The sequence below is a fragment of the Haemaphysalis longicornis genome, unplaced genomic scaffold (genome assembly GCF_048455015.1).
Source record: "Haemaphysalis longicornis isolate Haplotype H1 unplaced genomic scaffold, Haemaphysalis longicornis Haplotype H1 scaffold_9, whole genome shotgun sequence".
Taxonomy (NCBI): domain Eukaryota; kingdom Metazoa; phylum Arthropoda; class Arachnida; order Ixodida; family Ixodidae; genus Haemaphysalis; species Haemaphysalis longicornis.
The window spans coordinates 51,020,332-51,041,667 of record NW_027526460.1 but is presented as its reverse complement, the minus strand read 5'-3'; the positions used below and the strand labels follow the sequence as shown (position 1 = coordinate 51,041,667).

General features: G+C 45.4%; 2 protein-coding genes across 3 annotated transcripts in view; one reads left to right on the top strand and one right to left on the bottom strand.

Moving 5' to 3' along the window:
• Positions 1 to 123: 123 nt before the first annotated feature.
• Vta1 (vesicle trafficking 1) lies at positions 124 to 9,041 on the bottom strand. The gene is made up of 7 exons (XM_077685574.1): positions 8,887 to 9,041; positions 8,464 to 8,558; positions 5,897 to 6,024; positions 5,710 to 5,785; positions 4,832 to 4,958; positions 3,110 to 3,388; positions 124 to 1,678 (listed from the first exon to the last, which is right to left on the bottom strand). The coding sequence occupies exons 1-7, from the start codon at positions 8,990 to 8,992 to the stop codon at positions 1,527 to 1,529; spliced, it is 963 nt and encodes a 320-aa protein (XP_077541700.1). The 5' UTR covers positions 8,993 to 9,041; the 3' UTR covers positions 124 to 1,526.
• Tsr1 (Tsr1 ribosome assembly factor) overlaps positions 3,313 to 21,336 on the top strand; it is a 45,579-nt gene continuing 27,555 nt past the window's right edge. Inside the window, exons 1-8 of one of the 2 annotated variants that reach the window (XM_077685571.1) lie at positions 3,313 to 3,443; positions 9,193 to 9,337; positions 9,507 to 9,577; positions 9,747 to 9,833; positions 9,906 to 10,018; positions 11,816 to 11,894; positions 15,645 to 15,764; positions 20,569 to 20,639. In XM_077685571.1, coding sequence (XP_077541697.1) covers positions 3,396 to 3,443; positions 9,193 to 9,337; positions 9,507 to 9,577; positions 9,747 to 9,833; positions 9,906 to 10,018; positions 11,816 to 11,894; positions 15,645 to 15,764; positions 20,569 to 20,639 — 734 coding nt within the window. In that variant the 5' untranslated portion in view covers positions 3,313 to 3,395. Of the gene's footprint in view, positions 3,444 to 8,386; positions 8,416 to 9,192; positions 9,338 to 9,506; positions 9,578 to 9,746; positions 9,834 to 9,905; positions 10,019 to 11,815; positions 11,895 to 15,644; positions 15,765 to 20,568; positions 20,640 to 21,336 lie in introns of those variants that run through there. The other variant, XM_077685572.1, reaches the window with a different exon arrangement.

Sequence of the window (21,336 nt, the reverse complement as noted above, 5' to 3'; positions counted from 1 at the left end):
TTACCAGCCAATCTATCAGAAGTTTCATTCTCCAAAGTGTCACCAATCCATCGATCTAGAAAATCTTGTATCGTGACTTCAGTGTCCCTTAAAGTATTAGGAGGCAGACCAAACCACAGTAGCTCCTGCACAATAAGTTTATTTAGAACAAACTTTACATGCCTAGACGACAAAGAAGAGTTAGGCCTTCAGATTCACTTGAACTGCTCCTTTGTTCACTTTCACATCACTCACATAACACGAACTCGCAAAATATGGCATAACAGTACTGAAAACAGACCAAACCACAAAATGGTGCCAGTGCACTGTAAGCTCGTGCCTTCTACCTACACATAAAAGAAGAAAGCAAACAAACTTACACAAAGACATTCCAGACATACAAAATCTAGAATCGTTATTCTCTCCTCTACTTGACTTGCTGCACCATTACATCTGACAAGGTGCCGAAGTACTAAGTTTCCGTGACAATTCCCTGATCCCCACTGAACACATCATCAGTGACTGCTTCGTGGAAAAATATTTTATCAGTGCTGAGCAGTAAGTATGCCATTTTTTTTAGAAGCTATACTCCGCACCAAAAATATAAATATTTCTGCTTTCCCGTGCATTGGGCCACACAAATCAGGACTACCATGTTCGTACCACACGCCAGCAAAATTGTACTTGCACGTTAACCTCAAGCCTTATAAAAAAGCTTGGAAAATGTTAGCAACACACTGATCCCACCTTTTTCGTAAAATCTTCTGAAAGCAAAACCAAAATGGTGGAATCAACGTGCGAGCCAAAAGCTGGAAAAAAAATTCACAAAAGCCATTTTTGAGACACTGAGGCTTGGATTTCAAGCATACCTTCTCGCTGTTCAGTAACCAGCGTACCAAGTGTTAATTGCACACTTTCCATGCGGTGCAGGAAAACGTTCTGTCGTAGGTGCACTGAGTCCATTATCTCTTCTACAATTGGTGCAGCAATGTCACTGCCCCTGGCCTGGATGTAAAAACAACCAAACCAACAAGTCGAAATGTCAGGAGGCATCTAAACACGCAGCTAGGCTGGGCTCACAACTAGTGGGAAGGACAACAAAATAATAAAAACAAAAAACAAAGCCCAATAAGTCGGCCAGCCTGCTTGTTTTGCAATGCTGCAAACATATCACATTAGCCGGATCTTACAAACCTCAAGTGGCAGTCGCTCATCGCCACTGAAGAGGCACCTTAATCTGATTTACCAGTCTCTTTCCTAGGCCTTTTCCCCGCCATGTGTGTGTGTCAAACCAGACAACAGATGCCTGCTCTATCATAGAAAGCGATAAAATGAAAAGCACCAAGCTCTGTCGTAGCAGACTTCACAACAGCTACTAATGCAGAAAAAAAAAAAAAAGAAAAGCATTACTTTGCACCAGACATGGCAGGAGACAACACAATTACGCTTTGGAGGTGGCATATCCTAGCTAGTTCAGGAAGGAAGAGGGGCTCTTTATTGTTTTTCTTTTTTTTTTGTCTTTCGGTTTCGTGGAACAAGAGAGGCTATCATGGTCCCTCTGAGCCCGTGGTAAGCAACCTGAGTGCCTTCTGCAAATTCTCGATGGCAGTGGGAACATCTTCGTACTGCAGCGCGCTCCCCGCAAACTTGCAATACTTCTGGGCCTTGTTGAAGTCTTCCGTGCGCAAGGCCACGCCATCTGCACCACAAAACAGGAACGCACAGATTTAGCAGGCGGTTGGCACAGATTACAGTCTCCGTCCATTACAATGAATCCTCTTATAATCCGGAATAAATTGACTGCTGTATCGAAAGTATGCAGTGTCCGAACAGACGGGGGGGAAGGGGGGGGGGGGGGTGTATATGAGCATAAAGTGGGAACTTTGACTTGTATTGCATTACATGCTACAAGCAATTTGTTCTTTCTTATAAGCCCTGCCTAACTTGCATTTGCTTCTGCCGGCCTCAGCCAATAGCACAGCTGCCCATAATACGTCACAGGTTCCAGTGCGGGAAATGGCCACAGTGGGTCAGTCACATGGCCATTCTCTTTTTCCCTGATTGTAGAGCTTATATGAGTGAAGCCCGCAGACGAAACACAAGTTTGGTTCATTCGAAAGATTTCCTCGTTAGAATAACACTGACACCACTTTTAACGCACACTTCACTCATATAAGCTCTACAATCAGGAAAAAAGAGAATGGCCATGCGCCCCACTTTGGCCATTTCCCACAACAGAACCTATGATGTCATATGTGCCAGCTCTGTGATTGGCTGAGGCCGGCAAAAGCAAACACAAATTAGGCAGGGCTTATAAGCTTGCCGAACAAGCTTTTTTGTGTTTAAATGTAATGCATATTCATTTTACAGCCGTAAGAATGGTGAGGTAAACAATGAAAGTTACGAAAATGCACATAAACATAAAAGTACCTATGCGCCCTGCTGTACTAGGCGCACTATGCTTGTTTTAGCTGCACAGCAGTCCACTGCTTTGGGGTTGTCTTACACGGCACTGGCCAATTGGTGTAAGCGACGTTGACTTACGTGAGCCTGTTTGTCGAACATACCCCATGTTTCATGAAACAATTACTTTCTACCCAAACAAAAACAAGCCACGTGCAAATGTGGTCAAAAACAAAGCAACGGAAGACAACGGTCTGCGGCTGTGAATGGGGGAGGACTGACGGAAAGCAAGGCCTCAGAGGGTAATGACGCACTGGAAGTTTGTTCGAATGCCCGCCATTGTGACTTCATGGCAGACGTCACGAAAACACACAATTTGGTGGGAGAATCAAAATCTTGACCTAAATTAATTAATTTCTCAGTTAATACGGCATCGTTTGCTGCCAGACAAGTGCTGGGGGCACTATAAAAAACAAAATCTTTCGAATAAAACAAACTCATGTTTTGTCTGCATGGCCCCTTTAAGCAAGACACTGGCACATCACACTGCTCTAACCTTCACATATCCGACGCTGTCCATTCACAAGGGGTGGGATTATACCCTACAGTTTCTCATGAGAGAACCATCGCTCACATCAGGGGTTGTTATGATGATGACAATGTGTCTTTTAAAATATGTGTAGAGCCAGGCACGCGTCATATTCTACGATAAAAATAGAACACTCACTCGCAGCGCGAATGTCCTCGAGGGGTGCCATGGACGGCGAAGGCTGGGTAGAGCTACTGGGCGTTGATGGAGGCGCCTGAGATCCTGGGGTGGGCACGGACAGCGACGACGGCATCGGCTGGTAGTCGCCAAACGAGGGCTGGCCACTGGTGCTGGGCCCAGAGAAGCCAGACGCGCCAGCGCCGCCCACGGCGAATCCCGGGGGCAGCGGTGGAAAACCGTCAGAACCTCCAGTGGCTCCAGCAGGTCCGTTCGAAGGGCTCGGGTTTCCGCCAACCGCTGCAAAATGGGCAACAACATCCCACACAGAACTGAGCCCTCACTGGATACCTGGGTAAGCCGGTTATTTTCTGGTGTTTCGTATGAAAGCAATACAAAATGCCACGCCACGTGTAACCATCATGATTTAAGGTGAAGCTTTTAAACCCACCACCCTCGTTTTCAGATACAAATCTCCAGTACGTAAGCAGCCTTGGAAGTATACAAATCAGTGGCAGCTGAACATGGTTTTTTAGGCACCACGATTCATGGCGCCAGTGCTATGGAAGATTTCTTACTGATGCTTTCAACAATGAGCATTACAACTAAAAGCACTGAACCAAGGATATAGAGTACAAGATGTCCAGGGGCTGAATGAATGAGACTACCACACAACATTTAGTTTCCGCTGCGTGTTCCGCAACTCACTTTAACATTAAGTCGGCAGGTTGTGCACCTAGCTTCGCTGCCGGCCATGCTTGATTTTTGTTTGCAATTTATTAACGCATTTATTGTACCTCAAAACCACATTAAAGGATTCATGCAGGTGGACTTTTACATCTATTGATGAGATAGGTGTTTAATTAACGAACTACTTGAATGTGTTGGTGACAGAGTGGCACACGCATCAGTAAGCAAAGCAAGTGGTTCCATTATGTTGTCATTTGCATCAAAAACAAATACTGATGGGCTGAATGGGCTCGTGGTGGGCAGATTGCTTTTCCACAGTTTCTGCGACATGACGCCTGGTAGGTGTCATGTCGCAGAAACTGTGGAAAACGTGGAAGGCAAATGCAGGAACGATACTTTGATAGCAGTACTTAAAATTAAAAGGCAAATTTTAACACATGCTTTTGAACATACTCAAGCATATGCAATATATATTAAGATTGCTAGGAGTCCCTTCGTGCATGTGCATTACAGCTTGGTTTGAACTGTATCTAAATAAGCTAGGATTTTTGGAGCTGACTGTATTCGATATTTGTAGCCAACAGCTAGTGTTTTTAGCAACATGCAATATGGGCAAGAAAGGTAAGATGTCAAGTTAATTCCTAGGTATTTACAAGTACCTATGGGAAGAATTTATAAGCTTTCTTTGATGAAATAAAATTAGCACTTTTTTCATTCAATTTTAAGCACATTTACCGCCCTCCACACCAAGTTTCAACACACTGAAAATTTAATTGGATGATTAAAGAACACAATGGATCGAATACAGTGTGGTAAAGAATGCAGTCATCTGCAAATACCTGTATGTTAGACAATGTTAGCGGGAAGGTCATAAACATACAAAAAGGAGGGCCATGGACAATGCTTTGTGGTACACCAGAAGGAACAGGGAACATAGGTAGGCGATGATCTCTTATTAGAGTAAACTAACTGCTGATGGGCGTTCATGAAGTTCTGCATACGATATTGCTACAAGAAGGAAGAAGACACAGAACAAGTGAAAGGCAGCCTTACCACCGGCATCTTCCTCAAATCCCTCGTCGTCTCCTTTCAAGGGTCCTGGGACCGGTGCTTCTCCATTCTTGAGGCACCTGTGAATGTATGCTGCCTTCCACCTCGCATACTTGCGATGGTTGGCAACCTACAGGAACCAACACAAGATGTTTTACACAGGCCCTTGCACACATTATGTGGCAGACAGATGTGGCTCTTGTGAAGCATGCATGCACGGAAATTGTGCAATATAAAAACAGCAAGCTGATAACTTCCCCACACTTGTTGATACAGCTGAGCCTTATTACTACAGACAGCCTGGTTTATAGACAACTTTTTTGGTGAGCAAACATTTACTCATCAATATAAACGCTCAGTTTTCAGACAACAAATAGGAAAGCATCAAACTGACTTCCACATAACCTTGTATCTTGATATATGAAACACCACCGACATAGACGTAATTTTGCCCACCCCAAATGAACAAGGTCTCCAAAGGTAAGCTGGAAGCACAGATTTTTGCACTGACACAACGACAGCTTTCTGCTCTCATTCCTTGCTTTAACACGGCCCAAAGATTGGCAGAAAGAGGAACACGAACCTCAATAAGCTGGTAATCCTACACATCACAGCGGTTGGCAAAATGAGAAACGCGGAGCTGAACAAGCTATCCTACAAGCTACAACCTAGACTACGGTTGGGTAGTCAGAAAGACTTCAATGCATTTCTGCACGGTTCATTAATATTGACAACTAGCTCTATGAGCAATTCCCGCCAGGAACCAAGGTGTTTATATCAATGAGGCACAACTGTAGCTTACTAAGTAGTTTGGGAACTGTTCTAAGAAAACAGCCATCAAATTAGACACACACACTTCTCCAAGACCATTGCTGACGTACCTCTTCTGTGAGCTCTCCAAATGTAGTCAGCACATCGAAAAGGTAACCGGCCGTGTAAAATGCCTTAATGACGTTCCTGTAACAGGTCACAACATGAGAATGTATTGTGTCAGTAATTGAAATAGGGCCACACAGCTTTGTACACAATTTAGACGGCACTCACAAGGTTAAAAAAAATGGTGCTTACTTATTAAAGCGCGCCGCCCTGTCCTCGCCGTCTGCCCACAGGAAAAGCTTCAAAGCTCGAGTCTCGATGTGAGCCTGAGCGACGACATCACTCGAGATCGCCTCTTCGTCTTTCCTGCTCGCCTTCTCCTGCACGACAATATGCACATCCTTATGTTACATCTCTTTTGCAGAGCAGAGTGAGCACAAACTGTCCTATCTGAATTCAAATGTGGAAGCCCAAATCACACTTGAATCCCACTGTACCACCTTCTCACTCTCTCCAACCATCCCCCCTTCCAAGTTCTATTAACCGTAAAATTAACTTGGGACCCATTACACAGTACACGTATTTCTTTTCCTCTGACTGCCTGTCTTTACCTTTCTTTTTTTTTTTATCGTACAGTTAAAACCCGATCTAACGAAGCCACCGGGAACTGCAAATTGTTTTGTTAAATAAAAAATTTCGTAAAATCGAGACTGTCATGTTACAAGCAGTTGATTCCATAAATTCTGTGTATAAAGTGAGGCACACCCCAGCAGCTACCATGGCATCGTAATTGCGGCGGCCGTGGCGCTCGCATGCCGATAATTTAGCTAAGTGTTAACAGTCACGGTGAAAATAATTAGTCAGCTGGGGCTTGCCCTGAAGTCGTCGCACCCCAGCAGACACATGAAACACAGCGCTTTCTGTTGTACCACTTCTTCTCCCGTACCACTTCTACGGGACTGCTGCGTTTATCTCATAGAGCTCCATAAAAACAAAACCAGATACGCCGGTTTTTTTCCTGGCGTGGCGCAATAATCTTCCTGCCGTCCTGACGAAACAGAATCCAAATTTCTCTTGTAGTGCCCATTTTTTGAAATACTTCACTAAATCGGGAATGGCGCTGAATATATTTCGTTAGTTCCGAGCTCATGAAAGCATTGAGCAGTATAGGAACTTGCGGGGAATCGGTATTTGTTTGTTAGATCGGGGAATTCGGACGAGCGGGTTTTGTTAAATCGAGTTTTGACTGTACTTACATTTTAAAATTGCGTCGAAATTTAACCCAGTGCCTATTCTCACGGCAGCCGTAAGAATTAGAGATTTTTCTCACCGTAGTCCCTCTGATTGGCTAAATGCGCCATCCGGAGCTGCCTTGGGCCAAATATTCTCCCCAAAATCAAATTCAAATGGGCAATTCTGTGGCGCTGTGGTATAGTGCCTGCTTTAAAACAGGGAGACTGTGGTTGAAATCTGGCATAAGGGTACTTTTTTGTTTCCAAATATATAATTTTCATTCATATGGATTTTGTTAGATTTTTTACATTCTGGGTATTCCTACAAATATCATGCAATCGACGCACAGGACCTCTGGAATGGAATGGGCTGGGTTTAATATAGGTTGTGTTTGGTGTAGCTGAATTGGGTTAGGTTAGGCTATAACATGTTCGGTTGGGCTGCGAGAGTTTTGATAGAATGGATTACGTTCGGTTAAAGGGACCCTGTAACACGCTTTGAGCAGGGCAAATAAACCCGTGCGACGTTCAGATTACGTTGTCAGGAATACCTCAGCCAAATATTACACGTATGCGTGAAGCGGTGAGCACACAAATCGCTGTGAAAGATGCGGAAAAACCAACAGCGCTCTCTTCAATTTTCCTCATTATGCACCCCTGGCACTGCCGAAATGACATCATTTGGGCGGTGGCTGTCCTTTTGGCTGTTGTGGGTCAACTTCCCAGCTTATTTTTCGCATTTGCTGTGACGATCCGCCGTCGTCAGCACTGTGCACCAACCTCTTTTATGCCTGAACCTGTACGAACATTTTGGCATTTCTTTTGTGTTTTGGGTGCACGCGGAGTTTGAGTGACAAACTTAATACTCCCCTTCAACCAGACCACTCGACAAAAAAACGTTTATGGCTTCCCAAACGCCCTACCAGCCTGAGCGCACGCTTGTGAGCAGGCAGCCATGCCTACATTTTTGTTGCACCAAACCGGAAATAGACCCCTCCACGTTGCAGAGAAAAGGAGAAAACTCCCCGGCTTGTGATATATTGAAGGCGGCCGAAGAGAATGCCGCGAGCAGTCCCCCTGTGTACGGGACGACCCTTGGTTACATGAGACTAATAGAGGTAAATTCAGGTTTGCCTAATTTACTACGGTAATACTATTCAGCTAATTTTAGTCCCTGCCAGCTTTTGTGGAAACTGCCGCGAGAATTTCCCGACGGTAATTCTCACGGCTACCGTGAGAATAGATGCAGCCAAATTATGACGTTCGTGTTCCCGCAAGCGGCTGAGAGAGAGGGTACCTACTAACCGTTGTCTACGGCCGGCTTTCAAAACGCGCTTTGAAAGCCGGCTGGAGACAACTGCCTGTTCCGGACATGGGACCTAATCTGATGCAATCGTTTGATAACAAGCAGTGCCGCAAAGGAAGAGACGTGTCATCTTCCCAATTTCCTACGTCATTTCCTTCGATTACCTCCACGATGCAAGTAATTACTAGGAGGCAGTTTAAATAGTCGTCGGCAGTGCAAATGCTCAAAGCGCTGTGAGTCAACCATGTTTTCTCGTCACGAGTGTGTACCAGCAGACATACCTTTTCCAACCAGTCCATGTAGGCCATCAAGAACCCTCTGCACTCGGAGGAAGATCTGTCAACCTTCATGCCGGTCTGCAGCGCATAAAGACGGCCTGTTGGGGAGAACAAGGCAGATACCAGTGATTGTTTACGTTGCAGCTGTCATATGACGGCATGGAAGCGCCCAAGGCTATAATGCACCGGCGCGCTTAACGCCCTGCAACGATTCGTCTAGACCGAAATTATAATGTCTTCGCAGCTCCATGACACAGCATTTTGGTGGAAGTGTCAGCTGCCAGCGCTTAATCGCACAATAATCTGAGGTTAAAACACAACCACGACCAACACAGTGAACCCCTGCCTTCGGAGACCGCCCCCCTTAGTCTACTCAAAATGCACGCACAGCTGCGAGGTGACAATTATTTTAAACACTTTACTTACACCAATAGGCGATGACAGGGTCCCTGGAATCATGCTCGGCCGCTATTTTTACGTAAGGGGCCACACATTTCAGTCGCTCAGGGACCTCCGGCAGCGCGGCCGCCATTTTTAAAAGCTCTTCCCCGTCAACTTCGTCAACGACGACTTCGGCCAAGTTTTCTTTACAGTGAATAAAAACAAATCAAAACAACTTTTTAAAAAGTGTAGTTGTATATGCTTTTATTTTGTGTACATTTTTTATTTACTCTTTAATGGCTAGTGGTTGTTTTTTTATGCACATTTGCTCAACAGCGTCTGTTGTGCTAGCGCAGGCTATCTTCAGCATTGGCAAAGAAAATGGCGCTGCCCAGCGAAAATGTGGCGCACAGGCCAGGTGCCTTCAAACAGCAGAACAAAACACATAAGCATGGTCGTCATAGAAGCAACAGATCGCTGGAATCGCTCAGCAGAGGTGAGATGCTAAGTTTTTGTTTTGTTTCAGTTAGCCAGACACCTGCTATTTGATTCGCGCATGTTGACGGGCCTAGCCATGTGCTTTCACATAGTAGCATCAGCAATTTACTGTTGTTTTCGTTTATGTCTACATTAATTCGTGCTCACTTTTGCTTTTTTACGTTCAGGAAAGGTTAATCTCAAAGCGATCACCCGAAAGAACAGACATCAGATGAAAAAGCAAGAAAGAAAAAATCAGGTAATGTTTCACTCACGTCGTGTGCTTTTGGCTTTCGGGTGTCAGGTCTCCTTGATCGTCAATCCAAAATTGCCGCTAACTGTCCTGTAGTAGTAAATAAAAAAAAAAGACTATTAGAACTTTTTGTGTGTGCTGATTGCAATATAACTAACGGTGAAACACACTGCAGCTTCAGCAGCTGAGAAAGTTGAAGAGAGAGGAGGCCACTGAAAGAAAGCGTTCGCTGGGTGGTGCTGGAGTGCCTCCTTTTCTCACGGTAAGCACATTTCGCTGTGAAGGCTGGAAGCATCTTTGAATTGTTGATTTCACGTTCCGCACCTGCTTGCAGGCGATTATCCCCCTGCACAAAAACGAGGATGCAGTGAAGTTTCTGGAACTTGTAAAGAGTTGCGACGACGACGCCGTCATTACCGAAAGCAGCCAGGGATACTGCCACATCAGGTGAATAGGAGATTGCTGCAATGGAAGGTATTTGTTTGACCGTGAAGCTATTCGCTGTTCAGTACGGCGGGGAGGTATACAGCCAACTGCACACAAATCTTACCTTGTCCGAATTTGATCCACGTTAATAGTTTATACTGCGAACTCGCCATGGAGAAACCTTATGCCTGGGAGCAACTACTAGTGTTCAAAATATCTCTAGCAGACGACGTCGCACCTGGCGGGAAGTCGTTGAACTAAATGCTGGGTGTGCCGGTGATTCAGAAGAGGAACCTGTCCCACAGAGCTCGTGCTCCGGTTCAAAAGAAACAAAGGGTTTTGGTTTTTTTTTTAATGACATGAATCAAGTAATCATGGCCACTTGATGAAAACAGTGTCCGTGAAATGAGAGTAGGGGAAGCACAAAAATGCTTGTTTGATGTTTTCAATGCATTAGCATTACTTCCGCATTGCTTGGCGAAAAAGAGCTATCCCCAGATCATTGCAGGCAGGCCCTGTCAGGAAAATTTCCATTTTTGCAATAGCTTCACAACGTGCCCAGTCAGGTGAATTAGCCAGTGACAATGACAGCCACTGTCACAAGCTTGTGGCAGTCTTGAAAACTTCCATTTGGCTACGAAGGGTGTATGCAGTGGCCGGTTGTCCCTATTGAGTTTGGGATGCCTGGACGCTAGCACCAACATTACACGGCAAGTGGTACCTGCAGCTTGATGTACACAGCAGCTTTGACATTGCCTGGCATGTTGTGAAGTTCAACGTTAAAGTTGAGTATAAGCTGAACAGCATAACCATGCAGGTGATTGGCCAGTGAAGATGACAGCAGCTGTCAGGAGCTCATGCTTGATTCAGCGATTTCCGCTTGACTGTGACGTCAACATAACTAGCCAAAATTCTCACCTACCCGCTGCGGTGGCTCAGTGGCTAAGGCGTCGCGCTGCTGAGCACGAGGTCGCGGGTTCGTTTCCTGGCCGCGGCGGCCGCTTTTCTGACGGAGGCGAAAAGCAAAAACGCCTGTGTGTACGAGATTTCGGCGCACGTTAAAGATCCCCAGGTGGTCAAAATTAATCCAAAGCCCTCCACTGCGGCGCGCCTCATCGCCTCCGTTGCGTCGGCGCGTTAAACCCTACAATCAAATCAATCAAAAGTAAAAACGCTTGTGTGTTCGAGATTTCGGCACACGTTAAAGATCTTTAGGTGGTCAAAATTAATCCGGAGCCCTCCACTACGGCGCGCCTCATCGCCTGCATTGCGTCAGCGCGTTAAACCCTACAATCAATTAATCAATCAATTAAATTCTCACATACGCACTCAGGGGGAGATTGTCCAGTGACGATGACAGCTGCTTTGGGAAGCTCATGACACGTTTACAACTCCCAATTTTGTCTCTGATGTATGTGAGCTTATGTGCACTGGAGGCAGTCACATCTGGCCACTGGCAGTGGCTGCCTTTTTTGAACACAGTGTTTTGCAGTTACCACTCTTTTTTGTGTACTATTAGGTGGCAGAAAAATTACGCTATCAAAAATTTTATCTAGCAAAAGAATTATTTGCTAGGTGGATTTGTGGTATTTGCCTCGAGTTAGTTCTCTTTCAGTGTCACTAATCACCTCAAGGAATTTAAAATTTTGTGCTGTGTTGAAAGTTTGAAAATCTTTTCTGGGCTGTCTTCCTTAACAATTTCTGGGCAGAGGATGCTTGGTAATCGCGGCTGTTTTTTACACCTTTGTCTTTGGCCCCTATCTTTGCACTCGGTCCTCAAGTCTTTCATCTTTTGTTATCTGCGGTTCTCTTTCCCAGCCTGCCAAGGTTTAAGAAGAGGTATTCCTTTGTGCTCCCAAGACCAGGAGATGTTTACGCCACACTCGATGCTGCAAAGGTAATTGCTTAGCTCTGCCTAGCCTTTGTGTGAACACCATATCTACTGAGTCAGCCCAAACCTTCACCGCTTAGCTCACTTAGTTGCAGGACAAGTGTTAATTATAAAATGCCATACATTACTTCTGAAAAAAGCATAGAGCAATGGAAATGCCTTGTTCGACTTGAACATTTTTGATGAAAATGGTGTGCAGCCTTTCTCGTATAAGAGCTGGTTCTTAACACTTAATACCTGTTCCACACGTACACGAAAAATGACATTAAAGGCCAACTGCACTCAAAATTTTTTTTTGTTTGAATAAGTAGTCTATGCTCTTAAAATCACCATGGCGAAATCCTTAGCTTCGTAATCACAAAGAGCGCTAGGTACCGCCGTTCAAAGTACCTCCGAGCAGACGACGTTTGCACCTGGCGGAGAGTCGCCGTAACAAGTTCCGAGCGGCCTGTGACGGAGGTTGGGGAACCTGTCCCGTGAAGCTCGCGCTTCTCCGGTGACTTGCAGGGCGCTCCGCCGGGCGCAGGGATGCGTTCGCCCGGGGTTTCTCTGCTACACCAGCGCGCTGTACCGGCGTCGCCATCAAATGTTTAAACTAACCGCATAGGCAGTAATATCCCCCATTTTTCTAAATGCAAAAAAAAAAAAAATGATTAGAAGCCTAAACTTATTCAGGCGCTTGCGAACGTGTTGGAGTTAGCAAAACTCTTTTTACTTGAAAATAATATTTTTACTCAAAGAAAAAAATAGCGCGAAAGGAGCACTTGCCTTACATTTGTCATTCCTATTGCATTTACCACAGAAAAAAAAGATATATTATAAATTATTGACCACTTGCACTTTCGCGTCCAATGTTGGCCTCATTTGGGCTGGCCCAACGCCACCTCTATCCTTTAGACATTTCGAAAAGTTTTACGACCCAAATAGAGTTCTTGTACACGCGGCTATAAACATTTGTGCGACTTTTGTCTCGCTAGCTAAGTGAACCAAAATCAGCCTTTCTCGTAGTAACAAATACACCCGCACAAATATTGGCCATCGTACTTGGGAAGTGCGAAAACTAAACTGCTCCTCTCCTAAACAATAGATTATATTTTTGTTCGATTCCCAAGTGAAGTATTTACTTTGAGCGTTAGATTTAGTTTATTTGAAAGTAAAACGTTTTCAACAGTACCTGTCTCTGGTTAAAGTAGAAAACAGCGGTAGATAGGAAGTGTTTTCGTGTTTTAGTGCGTCATTTAGCTCTGGAGGCGGGCTTATAGTTTCAGATCCCTTTTATAATTCGATTCTCGATGTGCACACAGGGGAAAAAATACTGGGCCGATATTCACGAAGCTGTTTGTATGTAATGTATAGTAGAAATAGTGATTTATCTCCGCCCGCGTGCGATTTGTTCCCTTCAGAGAGGGCGACGTGATAGCTGAGGGGTCGGCTATAATAAAAGTTACTTTTTGATATCGTATACGAGCAAATAGCTTTGTAAATCAGGGTCCGTTTTTTACTTGCAATGCCAAAAATTGCCATTCCGGCAGTTATTATGATGGAAAAAATTACTGTCGGGTGGTCTACTTCATCTCGATTGATAGCAACGGGATGCCGGAATTGTGCCCAACTCCATTATCATGGGCAAACGTTAGCGGAAGTTCTTCTGTGGAAATAAAAAAGCGAAACGCGGCGCTACCACGTGCATTTGAAGGCGGCTCTGAGCGGCTGCCGGCTCTGGCGCGGTCACTTCCGTTCCCTCACGTACGTCACGTCCGGCCGCCGCTATGGCCGCCTTTTCTATTTAGTTTCGGTTCCGAAAACGCGAATGTCGCGAGCCGTTTTCGTCGCGCGCGTTGATGGTTGAAGTGCAATATTTTGCATTTAGCGCCCTTTTTATATGAACTGTTAGGTGACATTATTTTTACGTTGTCGAAAATTTGAGTGCAGTTGGCCTTTAAGTGTTGAAGGCCTTAAAGATACCAAATGACATTGATTGGGCAGGCCGAGCTACATGCGGAAACGCAAAGGCATTAAATGTGTTAGTCATGATGGTTATCATGACCAAAAAAGAAATTCACTCATATTTGAGGAGCCTTTAACGTAGATAAAAACGTCTTACATGGGTTTAAAATGTTTTTTGTGAAAGAAAACGTTATGAGAAATAGTGTTTTCTAAAAAATGTTGTGAGCCGTTTCTAAAAGTGGCTTCAGCAGCTGCCGTCGCCTGCCAGCGGTAGCCAAATCCAAAAAATTTAACACGACGAGTGATGCGATGTTTTGCCTTTTGCCGCTGTTTTAGTGAACTTCTTCGTCTTCAAAACTTCGCCACCAAGAGTGCACAAAAATCGTCTTATTTTGAAGTTCAGCTACGTTTCTGCGTCAACACTCTGGTGCTGAGAGTTTCGTTGGTTTCATTTGGTGCTCATCGTGTTCGAGAGTACGCTGATTTAAGGCGTTCGTGAAGGTGAACGAGTTGTGCAGAACTCCTTAAACCGAAAATGACACTAGAGCGAATGGCATTAGATTTTTGCGTGTAGCAGCGAATTAATGGCATTAAAACTTAAGGCATTAAGCACTTTATGCCATTTTTCGTGTACATGTGGCACGGGCGTAAACTGAAGACCCTAAAGGTGTTGGAATCAACTGCTGTAGACAAATGCTGTTATACTGTAGATAGTCTGTGCAGCTGGGATAGTTGCGGTAACTTACATGAAAACTTCAAAGGGGCCAAAAAAAAAGCAGATTGTACACAGCCTTTAATTTGCAATGTTGTGTTCCCACACTCTGCCTAAAGTAGCAAAGAGCTTATAATTGTATTTTTTGTCATCTTTTGCATCTCCATGTATTTTTCTTAATTTTTGTTTTCTATTCCTGCTTACACGTCCGTATTGTGCATTGCCCACTAGCTGCATCGGTCAATTGTTGTAAGCTGTGCTCGGTGGCAATTTTTTACAGCAGGGATAATTTGGCATTCGAGAACAAAGCAAAATCATTTAGCTACGCAGGAAAGTTACCTTGTGCAACTAGTTTTTGTCGAATTATTTTTTTACGTGTTTTAAATGCACCTTTAAATCGAAAACTTGTTGTCCATGGGCATATCTGTGCTGGTGGTTAGGTGTTTGTGGGTTAAAGCTACAGCTGGGGTTTACATGCACAGGGCGAGTTATGGGCGTTGAAATTGGCATTCCTCTTGTAGACAATGGTCGCTAAGCCATTTTTCTTGCTTTTTAAACCTACTATTTCGAAATTTTCATGTAGTCTGTCCCTAGGCATGCTGGGGACAAATATGCAATCTGTTTTTCTGTATACAGCATAAATTTAAAAGTCTTGCTATATTTTATGCCCCACCGCTATGCCTAAATATTTGATTTCTGTGCACCGAAAGCTGGCTTACTTTAAACTTATTTGGGGTTCTAAAGCGATCAACGAGCACATTTATACCAGGTCTCATTGGAAAAATTATGCCCATATGAAATTTCATGTTACAAAAGTATGAATAGTTTGGTCGAATTATGTACAAATCATTTTATACCATTGCCAACAAGTGGTACATTTTTATAGCTTTATTGCACTACTCAATTGATAGGCTTTTGAATGCAGCAAGACTAATGCAGATTTTGTCAGTACATCTGAAGATACTGCGCTTGCGAACCATAGCGAAAAAAGTTAGTTTTGAAAGAACAAGGATATGTGGGGGGGGGGGGGGAATGGTCAATTAAAAAACTTTGGAGTGTGACAGCTTGGTCTGTACTTGCCTTTGTCTCTGTTTCAGGTTGCTGACTCAACGGTGCTGCTGTACTCCCTGGAGGATGGTGGCTACGATGACACTGGGGACATGATGCTCTCCATCCTCTTCTCCCAGGGGCTCCCGTCTCCCATCCATGTTGTGCAGGCGAGTGACTGTGACCACTTGTGAAAAGAAAAACTATATTTCATACTGTTGCATATTTGGGGTGTATTTATGGGGATAGGTGTTGCCTTGTGAGCAGTTTACTAGACAGCACAGGTTGTCCTAAAGCCTGTGTAGTATAAACCTGAAGTATACAAAGACATCATATGATATAAGTGGTGCCACTATTGGCACAATGCAAACAACCTAGCTATAAAACGTTTTCGTGTTCTCATCTCATGAGAGTATGCTTAAAGGGACACTGAAGTGATATGTAAACATTGCGGGATTACTAGCGCAAATTGTAGTCCGGAGTCCCCAGGCCATGTTTCGACTACTCTGGGCGCGTTTATGCGATTTTATTTAGTAGAAAAACTAATTCGAAAATTCTGTCCTCCTCTCTTTACGCTCGCCCATTTTCTGTGGCGTTTTCGTGTGACGTCAGGAGGGGATGAGCTGGCAATTGGCTGCGCTACTGCACGGCTCCCCGGCCTTCAGACAGAGTCAGTCGGCCCAGCGTTTCGTCCGCCGGCCGCCGGCGGGTCGTCGCAATCAAGGAGGTTAAAAAAAAATTGCTTGGTCGCAATTCGTTCGCTTAGTTGAAACGAAGCCAGGACACGTTTGTGAATGGAAGAATGTGCCTTTCTTTATTTGGTTTGTTTGTACACTGTATCTAGCTCCAAGTCAAGGTCGCTTCACACAAGCGCTGCACAAGCGCGACGCTTCGCTGACTGGTACGCCAGTAGGAAAATATAAGGCCTCTTGAAGGCGGGAGAAGAGTCAGCGAAGTCAATATAGGTACTGAGGAAATAAAATCAACTGATATTTTTACCGTACAGCGTAAAACTAGGACGCGGGAAGCACTTTTTTGCGCTGGGCGAACAAGCACAGCGGTCAGCAGCACGACTACGCATCTGCGAACGCTTTTCCGTCTACGAAATGCAATTGCTAGACGTGAGCTACTGTGGAAACTCGGGCGACGCTTACTGCACGAGCGCAGTACAACAAATAGTCACCTAAGCTGCTTGAAATGCCAAAACTAAACAAAAGTGTAAACCGGTTGTACAATATATACCCTATATTAGCACGGCTTTCGCATCCCGCTCCGTGGCTCAGTAGTCTGGGGCGCTAGGTATGTCACCTCAAGTGACTTTTGCAAGTCACGAGTTCGAACCCCCGCGGGTACGTGCTTTTTTTTTTTTTTTTGTAAGTTAACTTTTTTGTTTTCCGCCGATGTTTTCTATATTGAGTTCACCTTTTTTTGGGCCGCAACGTTCATGGCTACACGAACTAGTTCACAAAACGCGCGCAGGCTGGCACTGGCGCGCTAGCGAGTTCTCGTTGGTGTGCTGTTGCCATAAGCACCGACTGCTTGCAGGCAGTGGGCACAGGCCAGAATGAACAGACCCTTGGCCTGGTGCGAACATGCTTTTTATGATACAGGCATGAGGGAGGCAAGCTCCAAATATGGGGGAAAAGCGCATGACATTTGGGCGTCTGCGGGTACGCGGAGGGCGTTCATGCACTGCGTAGGTCTCGGCTAGTGAATGCTACGACTACAAGCCATCCTGGGAGGCTTATCTTGTGCATTTTACAGCCGACAACATGGCAGAAGCGCGGTACGATGATTACTGAGATATTGAGAATGCCCATCCAACAACGCCATTGGTTATGTTTTACAGAACCGAAACCGAAACTTGTTTGATTGCTAACCTTGGGCATCGTCCAATCACGGCGCCCCTCCTCCCAACGTCACAGCCTTAGTTGGTGCGGCCGCCGCAAACCGCGCATGGTAGTTTTTCTTCTTTCGCGCTTTGTAAAATAATTACCGATTTGTCAACCGGATAAACGATGAAAAGTGTGCTAATTTGAGCCAGTCTACGCAGTGCAAGCAAAAACGGGAGCTTGACAAATTCACTTCAGTGTCCCTTTAAAGGGACACTAAAGGCTGAATGAAATTTTGTTTTAACTGAAAGGTCATACATTTCGTAGCTCTCTCGGCTTTTGTTCGACGACCAACGATGCGTTATTTGCTAGGAAATAAGCAAACAAAGCTGCCATTTCCCTCACCCGCTTCCCTTTCATTTATTCGTGACGTAGCCATTGCGTCACAAACTAGGATCAAAGCACCGGCAGCACCGGTGCGTTCTAGAGCGTAAATGTTGACAATGATAGCTTTTACATCTCAGACCCATGACCGACCATGGCAACATTTCTCTGGCCAAGGAGGCTGGCTTGGACATGTGGCATTTTTCACCGACGGAATGGGAAACACTTATAGATGCTTGAGTGGCCAGTGTGGCTGCCTACTCTGGATTCCCGGACCCCATCCAGCCGGCTGCGAGTGAAGCCTCTTTACAAGGAACAAGTGTTGTTTTGAATATGAAGCGCGGCGTCCCAAGCTTCCAGCTTGCGCCATTGAGCAGGGCGCCTTCATTTTACCTCGTCTAGTGATCACAGCCATCTCATATTATCTTCTCTCGCGCGGTGTGAACCTAGCATGAAATAAACACTCTTCACGGCAGCCGTGTTGTGTAGTCGTCATTGCGCGTTTCACAGATTATCAACGGTGGCTCAAGGCAAATGGAAAAGCACGAGGGCAGATCGGTCAGCTAACCATTCGCAGGAAGTTAATTTCATGGGCGATTATGTTCCAACAGGGGGCAGGCATGCTTTACCGATAGCGACATTTTAAAAAAGTTACACCATCTCCCCGAAGGGAAATATGTGTTGATGCAAAGCATCTCGGAGTTCCCAACCCCCCCCCCCCCCCCATTGCGCGTGCAACCGCTTTCGCGGCGCGGTCGCGTTGACGAGCGGCATTCGGATCCGCTTGGCGACGCTGGCGGCTTCTCGTTGGCGAACCGCATCCGGATTCGCTTGGCGACGTTGGCGTGCCGAAGTGGCTTCACTTTCGCCAGTTCGCTGACAGAATTGTTGGCGTCCGTTAGTTCATCGGACAAGCAGCAACTGAGGGAGCAGCGGGCGGAGAGGAGGAGAGGAGGAGCAGCGTGCATGCTATCGCACAGCTGTTGGGAGAGGGGGAGAGGAGGAGCAGCGCGCGGGCTATCACACAGCTGGCGTGAAGAGAGGGAGAGGAGGAGAGCGGCGTTATCACACAGCTGGTGGGGAGAGGGGGAGAGGTGCGGACAACGGACAGACGCAGGACATAGCCACCAGCAAGAGATGCTTTGCATCTAATAAAGTGCTACTCCGCGCGCCGAAAACGGAAGATTGGCAGGTCGACCAGGCAGCTTGCCTAAATACCTGCTGTGCATCTTGTTCCTTTTTCCACTTCTAATGAAGGGACTTTAGCTACTTCCTGCTGGGTATATTGATTGCAGAAGCTCAGGGGCTCACTGTGGTAGGTTGTCTTCACTAATTGCGCACCAATACTTTTCAATAACGAAACAAATCATGATGGACGACTCTGAAGTGTGAGGGAAGCAGCCGGCCTCACAGCGTATAAAAAGCTGTAGTCTGGTTTTTTTTTTTTTTTTTTTTTTTTTTTTGATATGATGGGCTCACGGAAAGCTTTGATTTACGTTTATTTCATGTGCTTAACCACACAGGAACTGTTCATTTGCTGAAAACATTTATAGGTGCTTCTCTAATGAGCTCTGCCGTTCACCACTTTTGACGTCACAAACCGTGGTACCTAAAAGGGTATGGGGCATCGTTGCCTGTTTTCGCGTTTCTGGCATTTTCTGTCTTATTAATAAACAACTGCTAGTCGTGAGAATGGTGCCGTTAGATTCTCGGCACCGTAATCTATCGATAGTCGATACAGGCCAACTTGTTGCCACACCCTTTTGTGTCCATTTAAAGGGGCCATAAAGAACACACAGTTTTGTTTTATTTAAAATATGTGGTGTGTTATAGTACCCTCAGCGCTTCTCTGGCAGCAAACGATGCTTTATTCGCTGAGAAATTCGACAACTTAAGCCAAACTTTTGATTCTCCCGCTGCATCGTACGTCTTGTGACATCACCATTGATGTATTAAAGGCAGGTTTCTAAAATGACGCGTTAGCATGTTGACTGAGGCTGCCACCATCTCCAAAACCATAGAGTTAACATACTGACTCGGCCGTTCGTTACCGTCAGCCTTCCTAGACAATGCAGCGTTACTGCACGGTGATCGCACCCTGTGCTCAGTTTGCTTCTGATTGGACGTGCGTGTGCTGCATTTTCTTATGGGGGATAGTAATTGTTTCGCGAAGCATTGTGTACGACTCGACAAGCAGGCTCGCGTAAATAGCACTGTCACTATGCCCGTTGACCGGTGTTGTGTCAGACATGCCAGACATGCCTTATGGTTGTCGTCAGGCGCATTTGGCTGGCGCTAGTGCCATATGCAGTGCTTATATGCTTACGTATTCGCTCGCAACTTTCGTTGTTTACCCAATCATTCTTACAGCTACAGAAAGAATGCGCACTAAATTTCGAGCACAAGTTGCTCATTTTACGAGCTTATAATCTCTGTTTAATTTGTATTTGATTTTGCCGGCCTCAGCCAATCGCTCAAGCGGGCCGTAATGCATCATAACTCTAGTGTGGTAAAGTAGCAGTGAATCGCGTGCCTATTCTCAGCTGTCCTCATTATGTAGCTTATCTAAGGGAAGATTGCATTAAGAGTGGTATCAGTATTATTCTAATGAAGCAATCTTTCGAATGAACCCAACTTGTATTTTGTCTTTGTGGTCCCAATCCTCTGAAACTTTTGTTGTTGTTTTTTTTTATTCACTGTTGCATTGAGTGCAAATTTGCGGCGGGCGGTAACTTTCTGCTTTGGCTCCTTTGTGCAGGGACTTGATGCGCTCCCTCAAAAGCAGCGGGCAGACGTGAAGAAGCAGGTCTCTAAAACACTGGAGTCAAGGTGAGTAGCTCATGGTCATAATATTTACACATAGGAACCATTTTATGCCCCCATGGTCCCGTTACACATGTTATCTGAGCTGCCTTTGGGCAAGGTAGTTTATTTGGCTGTCCCAGGTGATGGTGGCGGGCGACATTATGCCTAGACATCTGTAGGGCTCACCAGTTACAATAAAAGACGGGTTGGTTACTGTGTGATCATGGGATGCAAGCGCCTTATTTTCTGCTCTTAAGGTGACAGCTGTTATGTACAACTTGCTGCAGGCAATTTTAGGTACAAAGTACCATAGGACTGCACAATGTCCATTCGTGTCCGTGCGCATAGCATTTACAATCGCAAAAAATCACACAGGCACCGGCAGGATTCGAGCCGGTGCCTGGTATACACAAGACAGGGTTAGTGTCAGTCGTCATACCCATTGGGCTACGACCGTGAGTTAGTACCCGAGAGTCAAACGGCTTACTCCCTCACCTGTAATGGTGCGGAGTACCTCAGGACCTCCCAATGTCCGTCCACGTCCACCCGTGCGCACACCACCGTCAAGCGAAAATCTATGTGGAAACTACCTAAATGGGTACAAGAACACTCCAAAACACTCGAAAACAGGCACAAACATCGTCTGGAAACGAGAAAACGCGCAAAAACACCAGTGTAGTCGGGTTGTGATCAAGTTGTAATGCACAGTGTCTGCATCGAA

Bases quoted from the DNA above. Each gene is read 5' to 3' on its own strand.
- Vta1 (XM_077685574.1), bottom strand. From the start codon at position 8,992: ATGGCGGCCGCGCTGCCGGAGGTCCCTGAGCGACTGAAATGTGTGGCC. The intron at 6,025-8,463 runs GTATGTCTGCTG...ATTGTCGTGCAG, and splicing joins ACATGGACTGGTTGGAAAAG to GAGAAGGCGAGCAGGAAAGA. The intron at 4,959-5,709 runs GTACGTCAGCAA...TGGTTCCTGTAG, and splicing joins TTGGAGAGCTCACAGAAGAG to GTTGCCAACCATCGCAAGTA.